At 29.4% G+C, this 19,575-nt stretch overlaps 1 protein-coding gene across 8 annotated transcripts in view; it reads left to right on the forward strand.

Annotated features, from left to right (window-relative positions):
- The window catches only part of LOC127282969 (filamin-A), a 45,149-nt gene extending 35,846 nt beyond the window's left edge, over positions 1–9,303 (forward strand). For 7 of the 8 annotated variants that reach the window (XM_051307575.1, XM_051307582.1, XM_051307576.1 and 4 more), the window contains 7 exons: positions 3,321–3,461; positions 4,175–4,477; positions 4,584–5,639; positions 6,968–7,161; positions 7,587–8,028; positions 8,110–8,313; positions 8,451–9,303. In XM_051307575.1, coding sequence (XP_051163532.1) covers positions 3,321–3,461; positions 4,175–4,477; positions 4,584–5,639; positions 6,968–7,161; positions 7,587–8,028; positions 8,110–8,313; positions 8,451–8,635 — 2,525 coding nt within the window. In that variant the 3' untranslated portion in view covers positions 8,636–9,303. Of the gene's footprint in view, positions 1–1,941; positions 2,239–3,320; positions 3,462–4,174; positions 4,478–4,583; positions 5,640–6,967; positions 7,162–7,586; positions 8,029–8,109; positions 8,314–8,450 lie in introns of those variants that run through there. The other variant, XM_051307577.1, reaches the window with a different exon arrangement.
- Positions 9,304–19,575: the final 10,272 nt, after the last annotated feature.

Here is a 19,575-nt window from a genome sequence, read left to right on the forward strand (position 1 = left end):
ATGATGATAAATTTTCTCTGATGTAAATACGACGAATATTTTTAGGATTTTCAATGTTTATGTAACTATAACTATACGTTTACTTTTGAAAGAGAATCCTAATGCAATGTTCATTTTGATTGACATGATTATTTCTTGATTAGATTTTTATATTTAATTATTATTATTATTATTATTATTAAATTCATCATCATGTAAAATGTTTGTATTTATTTCTGTCAAGTTATTTTTAAAACTTTCAGAATGAAAGAGATTAGGAATTAAAAACAGTGGGGATATTTTCTAACAAGACAATTAATTTTTTTAAAATAGAAAAATGTCGTTTTTATGAGTTTTATTATTTTCTCCATGACATTTAATACAATTTATGAAGCAGGAAATCACCTACGCACACGATCTATATTTTATTCACTAGGACAGATTTCAGTACTTGTTCCAAAAACCCTTCGTTTAATCTTTTATATGTATTTTTAAAGACGACTAATTTATAGAAAACTATTAAATAAATTAATCCTTTGATCTACTTTAAGTTTTTATATTTTTGAATATTTGTTTGAATGAGAATTTCTGTTTTATATTTCTTATTTATTTATTTTAGTTGTTTCAAACAAAAAAAAAAAAATGTTTTCTTGTTATTTTAATCAAAAACTGAATTATCTTCTGGCAAAATAAAAAATGACCAGTAATGAAATTAGGATGCAAAATTACCAAATTTTATAGAAAAGCATTTGACAAAAAAATATGATCGAGTGAAAAAAAAAATTATCATTTTTTCTGTTTGTCAAATTGGAACTCACTTCCTGTCTCTCAAGTTGAAATGATTCTATAAATTTTTCTATGTACCTCTGAGGTAACTATAATTTCTCTTCCCTAAATATCTAAGTATTTCCCTCACATATGAATATCTTCTCCGCCTAAGAAATCTCCCTCTTTCTTGGAAATTTTCGTCAGGGAGTCTGCGCCAAATTGACGACCTGACCAGAGTCATTTAATAAACACAGGCGACCCCTGATATATCGCGTCCTGGTGTGCTTCAACTGGAAAAGATTTCGAGCAGCTGCCACCTCTCGATACTATCCCTGTCTTTGAGTTTATCTTGTCTCCGGCAGTCTCGTTAGCGATGTGCTTCTGAGAAGTATGAATTTTTTAAAGGACAGTGGTGCAAATTCAAATCCGTAAAAAAAAAAAAAAATTAAATAATAAACTTCTCTAATCGTTTTTCAATTGGTGCGCGTTTTGTAATTTTAGATTTTCTTTAACAGTGTTTCCAAAATAATAATTTATAGAATTTAATTTAGAAAATTTTTTAATTTTGAATTTTTTCTAAATTATGTTTTTGAAAATATTCTACACAATTGAAAATTACATCGGTTTCAATTGATTTTAGTTGGTGATTTGTAGGATCAAAAAAAGTATACTGAAAATATTTCAAAACTAAGGGAATTATATACATATTGAATCATAATGCATATTATTATACGAGAAAATTTTTTTTGTGACAAATAGAATTTTTGTGATAAGCCTTTTATTCAATATGTAAAAATCTTGTAGTTTAAAGAATCGTAATTAATTATTACAACTGATAAAATATAATTAAAAATTAATCTTAGGGAAAAGATGTGAAATTAATTTAAAAAATCGAAAATGTTAAACAAATTTCTAAATTATTTTTTGAGATTAATTTAATTTAAGGAATTAATAAAAGAAACCACTGATATTTCAAAAATTATTTTACAAATTAATTACAAAGTTTTTTTTCTAAATAATTATTACAATTATTACATTAATAGATAATTATAAATTGAAGTGCATTATGATTTTTTATTTATACCAAAAAAAAATAGTTATTCTAAATATTTGAGAAAAAATGTATTTTGAAATATTAAAGTCAACTTTGGAACCATTTGTAAAGGAAATCTGCATTAATAATTTGATGAGGACTGTAAATTTTGTAAAGGTGTTATTTGACAGTGTTAATAAGAAAAAACAAATTAGCAGGTGGTTTAGTGTAATTTGTGCACATTTTGGAGATGTTTAGACCGCGTGAAGTTCCAACCACGTGGCAGGAAATATCCACATATTACAGAGCTTTGTTAAAAAGTGTAACACATAGCGAATTTGATCGTCCTATACGTGGGCCAATTTGTTACGCTCAGCCTGGCAAACCAAAAGAAACTCCCGGACTTAATTTCACTCCCCTTGTTTTCCAGAGTATCTTCTTTATTCAAACGAGAAAAGGTTTTATTATTTTTTATTCTCTAATTAATTAATTTCATTTAATTAAAATTCATTTCTATTGACTAATTAGGAAAAAAAAAATTTTTCTATAACAAAAACAATTCTACGGAAATTCTGTAAAAATAAGTTCAAAAAAAAAAAAGAAAATCTTTTTTCCAATGTTGAGGCCTTTTTGTATTAATCATTTCACCTGAGTTTCTGAGTTCATTAGTCGTCGTTTAAAATAAATTCAGAACTCTAAATATATACATTGAAATTGATTTAAAAATATTTTTCAAAATATTGAATGTTGTTAAAATTGTTTTTATAAATGTTATACTAAATTTACAAGTTTGGAACCACCATTAATTCAATGATTTTGAAAGCGGACCAAGTATTTTTTGGCTCTCTATCAATAATCGTGTACGTCGTACATATGAAAAGAATTTTAACCCGTTAAAAAATAAATATTTTTCCAGAACCAAAATTATGGTATTTTATTTTTTTTTGAATTTTTTTATTACAATAGAAATTCGATTATTATTAAATCAGATTTGAATTCCTGATTATAAGAACTGGAAATCATTTGTGTTTAAACAAAAATTATAAAATTAAATAATTTAATAAAAATTACAATATATAATATAAATGTTATAATATTTTAGACTGTTGAGATAATAAATATTATTGGAAATTTTTTTTTAATGATTTTAATTTCGATTATATGGTCTAAAATATTATAATGTAATTCTCAAAAAAAAAAATATTTTTTAACAATTAATATAATATAATTATAATTCTCAACCTAATTATCAAACTACTAAATCCAGCAGTACCAGTGCTTCCGGTTCCAGTTTCTTTAGCCCATTTTGGCTTCGTCCCAATTTCCGCCCACTCCTTTTAACTTTAACCCATTAATAACAATGAAATCGTAATTTTGAGTTCAATATTTTTTTATGCTTTAAATTTACAATAAATTATTATTCAGACGTAGGAACCATAAAAAATGAAGATATTCCCGTAATGATAAAAAAAAAAAAATTATATCTAATAAAATTCTTTAAAATATAAAAAGTAACTAATTTTTTTATAAATTGTTTCAGCTGAAGTAAAAATGCCAAGTGGAAATATTGATAAACCTGTTATTGAAGACAATCACGATGGTACTGTTTCTCTCAAATATGATCCAAGAGAAGAAGGTCTTCATGAAATTTCCGTGAGATTCAATGGCGAACATATTCCAGGTAAATTCCTTTTAATTCTCTTCAAGTAAATAATTTTTTTTTTTATTTCAATTCTCTTCGAATTTACAAAAAAAAAAAAAAAATTGTCATCGAAAGTCTGGAAAAATTTATCAAATTTTAAAAATCATAAAACTGATGCAAAAAAAAAATTTGAAATTCAAATTTGATGAAAATCAGTCATTCAGTGAAAGTGAAATATCATTTAATTGTAAATTCGCTGTTAAAATGATAAATTCAAGATAGAAACAACGAAATTAAATGCTATTTCAGTAAGGTTATTAATTTAGAGACCGACCAACCAAAAACTAAGACGATAAATTGCTTACACTTGTGCTTAAGATTTCTCTCAGATTGTCAACATTAATTGTTCGCAATTTATGTTAACTAATTGTCAGCACGAATCACCTAATCCAAAGACTATTAAAATTAAATACTATATTCATTTTCATTTGTAGCTCCATGTGTGTTTGGACAATTTTGCCAAATGGCAATTTGACTTTATTTTCGAATAATAGATATAAAATTATTTATAAAAAGTACTTATTTAAAAATAAGATTTCGATATTTTAAATACGTACTCAAAACAATTGGATTTTATTATTATTATTAGAAGACTTTTTTTTATTGTAAAAATAGTTCTTTAAAAAAAATTTTTCAAAAAAAAAAAAAAAATTAAAATGATTTTCAATTGAAACAATATATTTATTTTTTAGGTTCTCCTTATAAATTCCACGTGGATTCTTTAGCAAGTGGTTATGTGACTGCCTATGGTCCTGGTTTAATTTATGGCGTTTGCGGTGAACCAGGAAATTTCACAATCTCCACCAAAGGAGCAGGAGCAGGTGGTTTATCCATGGCAGTTGAAGGCCCAAGTAAAGCTGAAATTTCATGCCACGATAACAAAGATGGAACAGTTTCTGTATCTTATCTACCAACAGCACCCGGAGAATACAAAATCACCGTCAAATTCGGAGATAAACACATCAGAGGCAGTCCTTACAATGCCAAAATTACTGGTGAGCTTTTTTTTCAAAAATTTTCCTAAAATTTCTAATATTCTTCTCTTTTAATATTTTATTTCAATTTTCTAAAATTATTTATCTATTTGTGAATTATTTACAGGCGAGGGTCGCAAGAGAAATCAAATATCAGTAGGATCATCGAGTGAAGTTCAACTTCCAGGCAAAGTGTCCGACGAAGATATTCGATCATTAAATGCCTCAATTACAGCGCCAAGTGGTTTGGAGGAGCCATGTTTCTTGAAAAAAATGCCCAGTGGAAATATGTGTGTTTCATTTACTCCTCGCGAATCTGGAGAGCATACAGTTGCAGTGAAACGAATGGGCAAGCACATTCCCAATTCTCCATTTAAAATCGACGTCAAGGATCGTGAAGTTGGTGACGCCAAGAAAGTCAAGGTGAAGGGCAATGCCCTCAAGGAGGGGAAAACTCATGTGGAAAATACTTTTTCAATTGATACAAGAAACGCTGGATACGGTGGCTTATCCCTCTCAATGGAAGGACCAAGTAAAGCCGAAATTCAGTGCAAAGATAATGAGGATGGCACATTAAATATTTCATACAAACCAACAGAGCCAGGATATTATATTATGAATTTGAAATTTGCCGATCATCATGTAGAGGGTTCTCCATTTACAGTTAAAGTTGCAGGAGAAGGAAGCAATCGTCAACGTGAAAAAATTCAACGACAAAGGGAAGCTGTTCCCATTACGGAAGTTGGCAGTCAATGTAAACTTACATTTAAAATGCCTGGTATCACGTCATTTGATTTGACGGCAACTGTCACATCACCGGGTGGTGTCACTGAAGACGCCGAAGTTAAGGAGATTGAGGATGGCCTTTATGCTGTTGCTTTTGTGCCAAAGGAACTCGGTGTGCATACTGTTTCTGTCAAGTACAAGGAATTGCACATTCCAGGATCACCTTTCCAATTCACTGTTGGTCCATTGAGAGATGGTGGAGCTCATAGAGTTCACGCTGGAGGTCCCGGACTCGAGAGAGGAGAACAGGGCGAACCATGTGAATTCAATATTTGGACAAGGGAAGCTGGTGCTGGAACACTTGCAGTTTCTGTTGAGGGACCGAGCAAAGCTCAAATTGACTTTAAGGATCGCAAAGACGGCAGCTGTTATGTCAGTTACGTTGTTTCTGAACCAGGCAAGTTTTTTATATTTCAAAATTTAAATTCAAAGAAGTAAATTGTAAAATAGAGGTATTCATCATCTCTTAGGCCATTGATCAATTTTCTGTTTATTTAACTTTATCAATGCAGAGGCTTTTAAAAAAATTTTTTTGGAAAATTTTTTGGCAGCTTGACAAAAAATTCAAGATTACTGGCAAGGATGTAGATAAAGTGGAATCTCTTTCTTAAATTAAACTCTTTTCATGCCAGGGATTTTGCATTTTTAAACAAATAGGTCAAGAACAATCATTTCAACCGTGAAATCAAATTAAAATCTTCTTTCTTTAACCAAGTTTTGAATATTCAAAATCATAATATTTCAGATAAGAGCAACGGTCGCAATGATTAGTCATCATATGTATAATATTGACAAGACGAAATTGAAATTTTTTGAGTGGTCCACAAGATTGCGTATACTTCCCCACCGAACCAAATTTATCTTTCAATTTTTTTTAACCAAGTTCCATCATCAACTTGGTGTGGATTATCATCTCAACCCTTCCTCTTTTCATGATCCCGAAATATCGTCGACTATATTTACTAAGGTAGATTCATATTTTGGTGGCATGAATATATTTGTTGCCACGATGCTCTGAATGCGAATTATATTTGGGTCGCCAAAAAGAAGTAAGAGAGGAAGATCAATTTTCGAGAGTTAGAAGAGAGACAGAGAGCAAGAACGAAAAACGTTGAAGAAGAGAATATTTGAGTTTGAGAATCTGATTCGGTTTGAGAAAAGTATAGTGGTGCGCGACCAATCTCCGCTTTTACAGCGGCATTCGTCTCCTTTCCCTTATTTTTTATTTTTCTTCCCCTTTTACTCTCGTATTCTCAATTTTTTTTTTTTTTAATTTTACTTTGCCTAAGAATATTTTCTAATTTCTGCCTTTTTTGTTTTCCTTTTATTTTTTTTACGAATTTGTGTCTTCTTTCCGGTTATTAGATATATTATTTTTAGTTAATTTCTCAAGATGAGCACCTTTAAGTCGTGTACTCAAATTATGATCTCAGACGATAAGAATCAGGAATCTGAGGATGACGGTCAGTTAGGAGGATATGATTATTAATTTTTTAAATTTTCAGCTATGAAGAAATTTGAATTTACTGTAGTAGTGATAATTTTTCAAATTTGTTTTCAATTTGCATTATACAATTTTAATTTATACTTAATTTCAAATTGGAATAATTGGATTTTTAATTCATATTTCAATTTAATTTAATTAATTATAGTTTTGATTTTAATTAAATTAAAGTAATAATTTCAATACTTTGAATTTGACTAATTTGAATATTTTAATTTCAGGTGAATACAGGGTAGGAATAAAATTCAATGATCAACACATCCCGGATTCTCCACACAAGGTTTACATTTCTCCAGCAATGGGTGATGCTCATAAGGTGGAAATAGCTCAATTTCCTGATGCCGGAGTACAAATTGACAAGCCAGCAACTTTCCTTGTTCGTAACAATGGCGCCAAAGGTCAACTCGATGGAAAGGTAAATTAATTTTCTTTTATAAATTCGAGAAAACGGAATATAGAAATTAATTGACATCTTCAAGACTCTGCATATCTACACTATATTTTTGAAGCTAAGGACAATTTATTTCTTTCGCAAAGCATTTTAAATATAGCTTTCCCCCTCTTACGAAATGACCATACTGTATCATAACACGTGGGAGGAATTTAATATGAGAGGAGTGCAAAAGCAAATATTTTTATCTAACAGCATAAAAATTAAACGGCTTGAGTATTTTAGATTAAAAAAGCATTTAGAAATTTAATTGCCAAAAATGTCACTTTTACAATAAATTAATTTTCATATTCTACATTAAGAAATTGAAAATAATTATTTATGAATTAAATTTTCAAAATATTTTCTTTTGAATATAAATTAAAGATTTGATTGATTTTTTTTTTCAGATTGTTTCGCCCAGTGGAGTTGAGGATGATTGTTTCATCCAGGCAATCGACTCTGAGGAATACTCGGTGAGGTTTATGCCTCATGAAAATGGAGTACACAACATTCATCTGAAATTCAATGGAGTTCACATTAACGGAAGTCCTTATAGAGTGAAAGTCGGAAAAGTTGATGCCGATCCGGCTGCTATTCACGTTCATGGAAATGGATTGGGTGAAGTTAAGACAGGACAGAAAACTGACTTTATTATTGACACATGTAACGCGGGTTCCGGTGCTCTTGGAGTCACTGTTGATGGTCCCAGTAAAGTTGCAATGGATTGTACAGAAGTTGAAGAAGGCTATAAAGTCAGGTACACCCCATTGGTACCAGGCGATTACTACATCAGCATCAAATATAATGGATATCATACTGTCGGATCGCCTTATAAAGTTACAGCGACAGGTAAATTTAGATTTTTACAATTAACATTTTTTTTTTGAGTTAAATACAATTGAAATTTCATATTTCAAATTTATTTTTTAGGAAAAGACTTGGCTGAAAGGGGAGCTCAAGAAACAAGCACAATTGTTGTTGAAACTGTGCAAAAAATATCCAAAGCAAAAAATACCGGTCCTGTTCTCCCTCGTTTCAAATCGGATGCCAGTAAAGTATCAAGTAAAGGAATGGGACTAAAGAAAGCTTATCTAGGAAAACAAAATCAATTCTCTGTCAATGCTACAGATGCAGGTATATGCAATGATTTTTATTTTTAAAATAAAAATACAAATATACCTAAAGCAAAATCAATTTCTCACGTACAATTTTTAAATGTACTATTAAAATTTAGAAATTATTTTTAATATTTTTAAATATTTCTTTTTTAGGAAACAACATTTTATACTGCGGTGTATACGGACCCAAAGGCCCTTGCGAGGAAGTTTACGTGAAGCACGCAGGACGAAATAACTATAATGTAAGTTACTTAGTTCGTGAACGAGGGGAATATATAGTTATTGTTAAATGGGGTGAAGATCATATTCCCGGATCACCTTATAAAGTTGAAGTTTAGATCAAAAAATTGAAATCTTTATGGAAAAAAAAAAAACGAATTGATGTATTTTTTTGCGTGAGCAAATTATAATGCGCGAACAAAAGTCTCGAATGTCAAATGATCATTTTTTAGATGCTAACTAGTTATCATTTTTTTGTCATTGTGAGTGCAGCATCTAGATTTTTTTTTTTTAACACAACTCGCCTATACTCAGTGTCCCCCCCCCCAATCGACCAATTTACTTTTTATAGTTAAGTAGAAACGCTACTTGGTATTTAGAATGTATGATGTTACCGCTCTCGACATTTTTATCATACAAGTTACGACAGTGTTTTTTCGCAAATGTATTTTTATTTATCAAATTAAATTATAAAACTTGATGATATACCCATATGTGAGTAGACGACGTGTTCAATTAAAATTCTACTTGTGGGACATTTTATTTTTTAAGTCATAATTGTGTCAAAATTGATTAAAAAACAGCCAGATGTGCCTTATATTATTTACATACACTTATATATAATATTTAAATCAAAAATCAAAATATCATAAAGGCATTAAGTCTCCGTTGCGTTACAGTGAGTCATTATTATATAATATCGATAAAATCGTATTTTAGAATAAATATATATTATCATATTGTCTATTATATTATTATAGAAATAAAACTAATATATATTTATTAACATTATGGTGTTTTTTTAATATTCCGTCACTTCCAATTTAAATTTCAGCTTTTGAAGGTACTGGAATTAGGATTTAATTTTATTGATATTTCAGGAGGGAGGGACCTTAGATGTAAAAAAAAATTGTAGGTTATGTTTGTAATTTTCGAATTGGAAATACACAAAGAGGATCAACTCTTAATACAAATGTTTATGTCTTCAAAATATTTCAATAAAAACTGAATTTTAGTTTTTATATTAAAGATAAAGATTTAATTAATAACTGTAACTAAATAACCTACAATTTTTTGCCTCTAAGGTCCCTTTTATTTTTGTCATTATATGTTACTGGAAACATTTTGAAGGGATGACAATATTTCAAAACGTAAGTGTAATTTAAAAAATATAATTTTTCCATAAAATTTATATTTATTTTTTATTTATTTATATTTGTACTATCGCTCTTCTTACCTGTACCTTATCTGTACATATAATAAATTTATAATTAGATAATAATTTATTTATAATTTATTTTTATAATTATTTACAATTTATTTTTTTAATTTTTAGACGTCGTTGCTGTTAAAATGCAGGGCAATTCTGAAAAAATTTGAGATAATTTATAGATGATTGGAAATCTTATTTATGGCTTTTGGATCAGTGTTTTTTTTTTTTGAGTTTAAGGAAATACCAAGGGATTTTTCTTATATGGTAAGTGTTTGATAAATTTTTAGAAATTGAAACCAACGTAAGGGCGAATAAAAGAGTAATTACAAAAATAAATACATTTTTTTCAGGATTTTGTGGCCCAGGACCGAAACCCGCTTATTAACGAGACTTTGACATTCCTCCATTGTATTAAATCGCGATCTAATATTCTCCACAGATTTTTTCGTAAAATATTTTATTTAGCTAAAATTTTTTGTAAAGAATTCAAAAATAGTTTAAGGATTCATCAGAGTTAATGCTCATAAAATTTATTTTTCAAAAATTATAAATTTGAGGAAAATTCAATTATAGTAATTTCTCTAAATATATGCAATTTTTTAAAAATAAATTTTTAATTAATATATTCTGGCACATGACAATGAATACTATTTTTGAGTTTTTAGAAAATTTTAGCTAAAAAAAAAATAGCGAAGGATATTTATCACAATTATCACTTAAAATTTGATCATAAGACAAGAAGCTTGAGCATTTTACAAAATCAATTTCAGAATACAATTGAAATGAGATGAAATCCGCATATAGGGAAGGATTTGATAAAAAATGATAATTTAGAGCTGGAGATAAATTATATAGAAAAATAGTAATTTTTCAATGGAATTTTTATAACTGATGTGTACAAATTAATTTTCTTTTTCCTATTCTAGCTACAGGAAACTCTTTTCCAGATCCCATTTCTAAAAAAAAAAAAAAAAAAGAGTTTAATAAGAGTAACCATCCTTATTCAGCGAAACCTCTTCCTGGCAGTAGCGAATACATTCAACTCAGTTCCATAGTGGTTCTTGGACTATCTTGAAGATAATCAGCATATCTCACCCCTGACTCTCCATATAACCAGGAGCTCTCTCACCTCCCTCAGCCCTTGATCCAGCTCCCGGAAGTCGAGGGCTTGTTCGCCCGGGATGGCCATAACTTACTCTCGAAGCTAATCGCACCTGTCGAGAGACACCTGCAGCCGATTCAAAGGAGGTGGTTCCTCACTGGACCTGCGTTCTACCTTGGAGTTGTCCTACAATGTATAATATCGACTGGCATATATATATATACGAAAGGGCGTAAACGAATGCGGTTCTAGAAGTATATATCCAGGTACGTTGAATACGCCTTCTCCTCCGCAGCTAAGTTTCCTTCATATAAAAAGAGAGAATTCCATCGATGGTGGGGGAGTGTAAGTGAGGGTGGGAAGCAAATAAGTAATTGCGGGTGTAGGAAACACGTGCGCACTTGCTTTCTCTCATCTTTCTGCCGAGGGGTGGTTGCGGTGACTGAAGGTTCTAGGTAGTAGGTGGTTGGAGAACGTCAGAAATAAGGTAGTCTCCAATAGAATGGTGGGCGGCGCCTCAACTCCTATCACCTTCGAGTTCGCAGGCGTCGGACTGAATCTCGCGATTGCGCTCTACTCGCAAAAACTCACTTTCAGAAACGCCCTCCGCCCCCGATTAACTTTTCTGCAACACATCTGCTGCCCCCAGCGAGTTTGGACACAATGTTCAAGTCTAGTTCACGATTTTTTCTACAAACTCTCACAGATCTTCCTTCTTTTCATGTTGATTATCTTTTTCCATTATCAGGACTAATTTTTTTTTTTTTTTTTTTTTAATATTGAGAAGTTCCGAATTATACTGTTCGGACTTCTTCTATTGTTATAGGTCATAATCTTCTACAACTTATATAGAAAATTTACTGGAACAAATAAATAATTTTAAAAAAAAAGTAAAATTCAACTTGAATAATTTTTACATGCCCTTACAATATAATTTCTGTAAGAGGAAAAATATATTTGGATAACAAGAGGGGCGATATTATACCATAAAAATCAGTAGTTAGAATTTAAAATTTTAATAGATATATTTATTTTCTAGAATTTTCCTTTTTTCGAATTAATATATTTGCCAGAATTTCTTTTTTAAAGAATTTTTAATTGACAGAATTTTTAGAATACAAATTTTGTATTTACTAGAATTTTTAAAACGCCGAATTTTTATTTGTCCGAAATTGTAAATGTCCGAACAAACAATCGACAGAAAGATATTGGCACAATTTTTGAAAATTGATTATTTACGATTTTCTTGTTAATTTAGAAATTAGATATAATTTTCAAAAATTCCGCCGAAATCTTTCTGTCGATTTTTTGTTCGGACATTTGTAATTTCAGACAAATAAAAATTTGACGTTTTAAAAACTAAAACTTTCCACAGTTTCTGCGCATTTCTGGCAATTTTTATATAGTCCAGAAATAGTAAAATTTACTCAGAGAATAGTAAAAATTATTCTTGAAATAGTAAAATTTTACTATTTTTGGAGTATAAAAATTTCTAGAAATTCGCAGAAACTGCGGAAAGTTTCGGTTCTGAAAACGCCGAATTTTTAATTGTCCGAAATTGCAAATGGCCGAACAAACAATCGAGAGAAATATTTCGGCGCGATTTTTAAATTCCTCCAATCACAATTTTCTTGATAACTTTTGATTGGTGAATTTTAAATGACGAGCGGAAGTTTTTCTGACGATAGTTTAGTTTGGGTATTTGCAATTTCGGACAAATAAAAATTCGGCGTTTTAAGAATCGAAACTTTCCGCAGTTTCTGCGAATTTCTGTCAATTTTTACTCCAAAAATACTAAAATTTACTATTTCCGGAGTAATTTTTACTATTTTCTGAGTAAATTTTACTATTTCTGGAGTATAAAAATTGCCAGAAATGCGCAGAAACTGCGGAAAATTTTAGTTTTTAAAACGTCGAATTTTTATTTGTCTGAAATTACGAATGTCCGAACAAAAAATCAACAGAAAGATATTGGCGTAATTTTTGAAAATTGCGACTATTCACGATTTTCTTGTTAATTTAGAAATTAGACATAATTTTCAAAAATTCCGCCGAAATCTTTCTGTCGATTTTTTGTTCGGCCATATGTAATTTCAGACAAATAAAAATAGTAAAAAATAGCAAAATTTACTCAGAGAATAGTAAAAATTATTCTCGAAATAGTAAAATTTTACTATTTTTGGAGTATAAAAATTGCCAGAAATTCGCAGAAACTGCGGAAAGTTTCGATTCTTAAAACGCCGAATTTTTATTTGTCCGAAATTGCAAATATCCAAATTAAACTATCGTCAGAAAAATTTCCGCACGACGTTTAAAATTCACCAATCAAAAGTTATCAAGAAAATTGTGATTGGTAGAATTTAAAAATCGCGCTGAAATATTTCTCTCGATTGTTTGTTCGGCCATTTGCAATTTCAGACAATTAAAAATTTGGCGTTTTAAGAACCGGAACTTTCCGCAGTTTCTGCGCATTTCTGTCAATTTTTACTCCAAAAATAGTAAAATTTACTATTTCCGGAGTAATTTTTACTATTTTCGGAGTAAATTTTACTATTTCCGAAGTAAAAATTGACAGAAATGGGCAGAAATTATAGACAGTTTCGGTTTTACTTTTAAAGTATAGTAAAAGTTACTTTATTCATTTTTCCTTTTTTCTCCGCGTGTATAAAATTATGGAAAAATTGAAATTTAAACGGTACGGTTTCAAAAAATAAAAAAAATTATTATTATTCTAAAAAAACTTTTAGATTACTCCACATTTATTTGTAGAAGAAATTGATGACTGATTATGATCTATATTCTCTATTACAATATTACTGACAGTTGATTCAAAAGAACTCTAGAAGATAATATAAAATTAGAATCTCTGAGATATATATATATATATATATGTGGGAGTTAGTACATTAATAAAGATTTGTAGAATTACAGTCCGATGATATTTTTTCCTCTTAACCAAACAGAACAAGAACGACCGGTTTTGCCCCGTAGTGTGCGATACGGGTTATTTAATCACAGCAGGTACTATTGAACGTTGTATATCTTTGTAACGGCTCAACTGTTATGTGAAAACAACTTTATAAAAACATGCAGCTAGTAATTCGACTTAATGTTACGATGTCCTCCCTTCGTTTTGCGGCAGGAAAAATAAATCAAACTACTTTAACCGCTAAAAGGCCAAACTACTATAATATACTTTGCCCAAAAAAAGAAGACACAAGGAGAGAAGAAACAAGAAACCACATATACATAACTGATTGTGCGGTTAATAATGTCTTATTGATACCTATACGCACCAATCTGTAACAATATATCTTTCATTTAAATCTCAATAATTATTTCACGATATATAAAATTGTTTTATCAATTTTTTTTTTATGTAACTGAATCGGTTAGCGCAGAAACATCTTTTTTCGAAAATCACTTTTTTATATTGAAAATTTTCATTTCCGTAAGAATTTTCGAAGGAATCAATAAAATAAAAGAAAAATGTAAAAAAACATGTTAAAAAATATAAGAATAATAAAAAACCTTATGTGAACATCTTTTTTAATTATTTAAACCTCCTGTCCTATATATTTCTTTATTGGTTACTAACGCTTCTTTAAAAAATAAAGCATTTAAATAACAGCACATCCTCATATTTTGCAATATACAATCTTCTGATAGTTTTACCGCCAAAATTTCGTAGAAAATTTAAAATATAGGTATCAGGAGAACATGAAGAGATTAAGATATTCTCAAAATTCTTTTCCCGCCAATTTTGTAAATTTAACTATAAAAGAAATAAAAAAAGCAAATACTAAATAATTTAATAATAATATAAAACGTTAAGTAAACATTACTTTTAATTATTTCTAGCTCATGTGTTTTATTTTTTTATTAATTAACTCTTCATTAATAAATAAAGTATTTAGTTTACTACGCATGTGCATTTTTAAGATATACATTGTTTTTATAGTTTTGGCGCTAAAATTTCATAGACTATTTAAAATGTAAGGTATCAGGAGAACATGAAGAGGTTAGGGTACTCTCAAAATACAATTCCCGCCAATTTTCTAATTTGAAATATAATAGAAACGCAAAAGAACGCGTAAAAATAAAGAAATTTTTAATTTTTGGTATCAGGAGAACATGAAGAGGTTGGGATAAACCAATTTTTGTTAATGGCGCATGCGCATTGGAAATATAGATTGTTTTGATAGATTATCAACAAAATTTAAAAAAAATTTTTAATTTTTGGTATCAGGAGAACATGAAGAGGTTGAAGTAATCCTAATAACGTTGATGGCGCATGCGCATTGGTATTCTAATTTTCGTAAAATGCGCTTGCGCTTTTAAAAGATTTAATACTTTGATTGTTTTGGCGCTAAAACTTGAAGAAATCTAGAAATTAAAAAGTATTAGGAGAACATGAAGAGGTCAGGGTATTCTCAAAAATGAATTCCCGCCAATTTTGAAAATTCAAATATATTAGAAATACAACAGTACGTGTTAAAATTTTTAAAAAATTTAATTTTTGGTATTAGAAGAACATGAAGAAGTAGGGGTATTCCTTTTAACGTAGGCTGCGCATGCGCATTTCAAATATTCAATGTTTTGATAGATTTTCAACAAAATTTAAAAGAAATTTTTAATTTTTGGTATCAGGAGAACATGGAGAGGTTGGGGTATTCTTTTTAACGTAGATGGCGCATGCGCATTTCAAATAATGATTGTTTTGATAGATTTTCAACAAAATTTAAAAGAAATTTTTAATTTTTTGTATCAGGAGAATATGAAGAGGTTGGGGTAAACCAATTTTCGTCAATAGCGCATGCGCATTGGAAATATAGCATGTTTTGATAGATTATCAACAAAATTTAAAAGAAATTTTTAATTTTTGGTATTAGGAGAATATGAAGAGGTTGGGGTAAACCTATTTTTGTTAATGGCGCATGCGCATTAGAAATAATCATTGTTTTGATAGATTTTCAACAAAATTTAAAAGAAATTTTTAATTTTCGGTATCAGGAGAACATGAAGAGGTTGAAGTAATCCTAATAAAGTTGATGGCGCACGCGCATTGGTATTCTAATTTTCGTAAAATGCGCTTGCGCTTTTAAAATATTTAATACTTTGATTATTTTGGCGCTAAAACTTGAAGAAATCTTGCAATTAAAAAGTATCAGGAGAACATGAAGAGGTCAGGGTATTCTCAAAAATGAATTCCCGCCAATTTTGAAAATTCAAATATATTAGAAATACAACAGCACGTGTTAAAATTTTAAAAAAAATTTAATTTTTGGTATTAGGAGAACATGAATAGGTAGGGGTATTCCTATTTACGTAGGCTGCGCATGTGCATTTCAAATATTCAATGTTTTGCTAGATTTTCAACAAAATTTAAAAGAAATTTTTAATTTTTAGTATCAGGAAAACATGAAGAGGTTGGGGTAAACCTATTTTTGTTAATGACGCATGCGCATTAGAAATAATCATTGTTTTGATAGATTTTCAACAAAATTTAAAAGAAATTTTTAATTTTTGGTATTAGGAGAACATGAAGAGGTTGAAGTAATCCTAATAACGTTGATGGAGCATGCGCATTGGTATTGTAATTTTCGTAGAATGCGCTTGCGCTTTTATAGTATTTAATATTTTGATTGTTTTGGCGCTAAAACTTGAAGAAATCTTGAAATTAAAAAGTATCAGGAAAACATGAAGAGGTCAGGTTATTCTCAAAAATTAATTCCCGCCAATTTTGAAAATTCAAATAAATTACAAATACAACAGCACGTGTTAAAATTTTTAAAAAATTTAATTTTTGGTATTAGGAGAACATGAAGAGGTAGGGGTATTCCTATTTACGTAGCCTGCGCATGCGCATTTCAAATATTCAATGTTTTGATAATTTTTCAACAAAATTTAAAAGAAATTTTTAATTTTTGTTATCAGGAGAACATGAAGAGGTTGGGGTATTCTTTTTAACGTAGATGGCGCATGCGCATTTCAAATAATGATTGTTTTGATTTTCAACAAAATTTAAAAGAAATTTTTAATTTTTTGTATCAGGAGAATATGAAGAGGTTGGGGTAAACCAATTTTCGTCAGTAGCGCATGCGCATTGGAAATATAGATTGTTTTGATAGATTATCAACAACATTTAAAAGAAATTTTTATTTTTTTGTATTAGGAGAACATGAAGAGGTTGAAGTAATCCTAAATACGTTGATGGCCCATGCGCATTGGTATTCTAATTTTCGTAGAATGCGCTTGCGCTTTTAAAATATTTCATATTTTGATTGTTTTGGCGCTAAAACTTGAAGAAATCTAGAAATTAAAAAGTATTAGGAGAACATGAAGAGGTCAGGGTATTCTCAAAAATGAATTCCCGCCAATTTTGAAAATTCAAATATATTACAAATACAACAGCACGTGTTAGAATTTTAAAAAAATTTAATTTTTGGTATTAGGAGAACATGAAGAGGTAAGGGTATTTCTATTTATGTAGGCTGCGCATGTGCATTTTAAATATTAAATGTTTTGATAGATTTTCAACAAAATTTAAAAGAAATTTTTAATTTTTAGTATTAGGAGAACATGAAGAGGTTGGGATAAACCAATTTTCGTCAATAGCGCATGCGCATTGGAAATATAGATTGTTTTGATAGACTATCAACAAAATTTAAAAGAAATTTTTAATTTTTGGTATCAGGAGAACATGAAGAGGTTGAAGTAATCCTAATAACGTTGATGGCGCATGCGCATTGGTATTCTAATTTTCGTAAAATGCGCTTGCGCTTTTAAAAGATTTAATACTTTGATTGTTTTGGCGCTAAAACTTGAAGAAATCTAGAAATTAAAAAGTATTAGGAGAACATGAAGAGGTCAGGGTATTCTCAAAAATGAATTCCCGCCAATTTTGAAAATTCAAATATATTACAAATACAACAGCACGTGTTAGAATTTAAAAAAAAATTTAATTTTTGGTATTAGGAGATCATGAAGAGGTAGGGGTATTTCTATTTATGTAGGCTGCGCATGTGCATTTTAAATATTAAATGTTTTGATAGATTTTCAACAAAATTTAAAAGAAATTTTTAATTTTTGGTATCAGGAGAACATGAAGAGGTTGAAGTAATCCTAATAACGTTGATGGCGCATGCGCATTGGTATTCTAATTTTCGTAGAATGCGCTTGCGCTTTTAAAATATTTAATATTTTGATTGTATTGGCGCTAAAACTTGAAGAAATCTTGAAATTTAAAAGTATCAGGAGAACATGAAGAGGTCAGGGTATTCTCAAAAATGAATTTCCGCCAATTTTGAAAATTCAAATATATTACAAATACAACAGCACGTGTTAAAATTTTAAAAAAATTTAATTTTTGGTATTAGGAGAACATGAAGAGGTAAGGGTATTTCTATTTATGTAGGCTGCGCATGTGCATTTTAAATATTAAATGTTTAGATAGATTTTCAACAAAATTTAAAAGAAATTTTTAATTTTTAGTATCAGGAGAACATGAAGAGGTTGGGATATTCTTATTAACGTAGATGGCGCATGCGCATTAGAAATATTGTTTGTTTTGATAGATTTTCAACAAAATTTAAAAGAAATTTTTAATTTTTGGTATCAGGAGATCATGAAGAGGTTGGGGTTAACCAATTTTCGTCAATAGCGCATGCGCATTGGAAAAATAGATTGTTTTGATAGATTATCAACAAAATTTAAAAGAAATTTTTAATTTTTGGTATAAGGAGAACATGAAGAGGTTGATGTAATCCTAAATACGTTGATAGCGCATGCGCATTTCGAATATTCTATCTTTTGACATTTTTGGCGCTAAAATTAATAGAAAGTCTGAAATAAGTATCATAAAATTAGTATCAGAAGAACATGAAGAGGGCGGGGTATTTTTAGAAACGCAGTGCGCATGCGCTTTAAGAATATTGAGTGTTTTGATTGTTTTGGCGCTAAAATTTGGAACAAATCTTGAAATTAAAATGTATCAGGAGTACATGAAGAGGATGGGGTATTCCTATTAACGTTGATGGCGCATGCGCATTGGTATTCTAATTTTCGTAGAATGCGCTTGCGCTTTTAAAATATTTAATATTTTGATTGTTTTGGCGCTAAAATTTGATGAAATCTTGAAATTAAAAAGTATCAGGAGAACATGAAGAGGTCGGGGTATTCTCAAAAAGGAATTCCCGCCAATTTTGAAAATTCAAATATATTATAAATACAACAGCACGTGTTAAAATAAAACAAAATTTAATGTTTGGTGTTAGGAGAACATGAAGAGGTTAGATTATTTTTATTTACGTTGATTGCGCATGCGTTTTTCAAAATATTTATTGTTTTCATTGTTTTCAATGAATTTCTGAAGTAATCTTGAATTTTATTAAGTATCAGGAGTACTTGAAGAGGTCGGGGTATTTTCAGAAAGCAATTCCCGCCAATTTTGAAAATTGAAATGCATTAGAAATACAAAAGCACGTTTTAAACTAAAAAAATTTTAATTTTTGGTATTAGGAGAACATTAAGCGGTTGGGGCATTCAGAAATTATTATGCAGCGTTTAGTAGAAATTATTATAATAAAAAAAAATTAATAAAATTATTATAACGTAATCATGTTAATAAATAAATATGATTTGGAGTAGAAGAAATTTTTTAATGAGGTTTGCAAAAATCATGGATGAATTCAGTTGGTCTTCTGACTCAAGTACGTGTATATTGACTAAAAAGTGTGTGAGTA

Source organism: Leptopilina boulardi, unplaced genomic scaffold (genome assembly GCF_019393585.1).
Source record: "Leptopilina boulardi isolate dan_hultmark-lab unplaced genomic scaffold, ZJU_Lbou_2.1 LbouV2_303, whole genome shotgun sequence".
Classification (NCBI taxonomy): Eukaryota; Metazoa; Arthropoda; class Insecta; order Hymenoptera; family Figitidae; genus Leptopilina; species Leptopilina boulardi.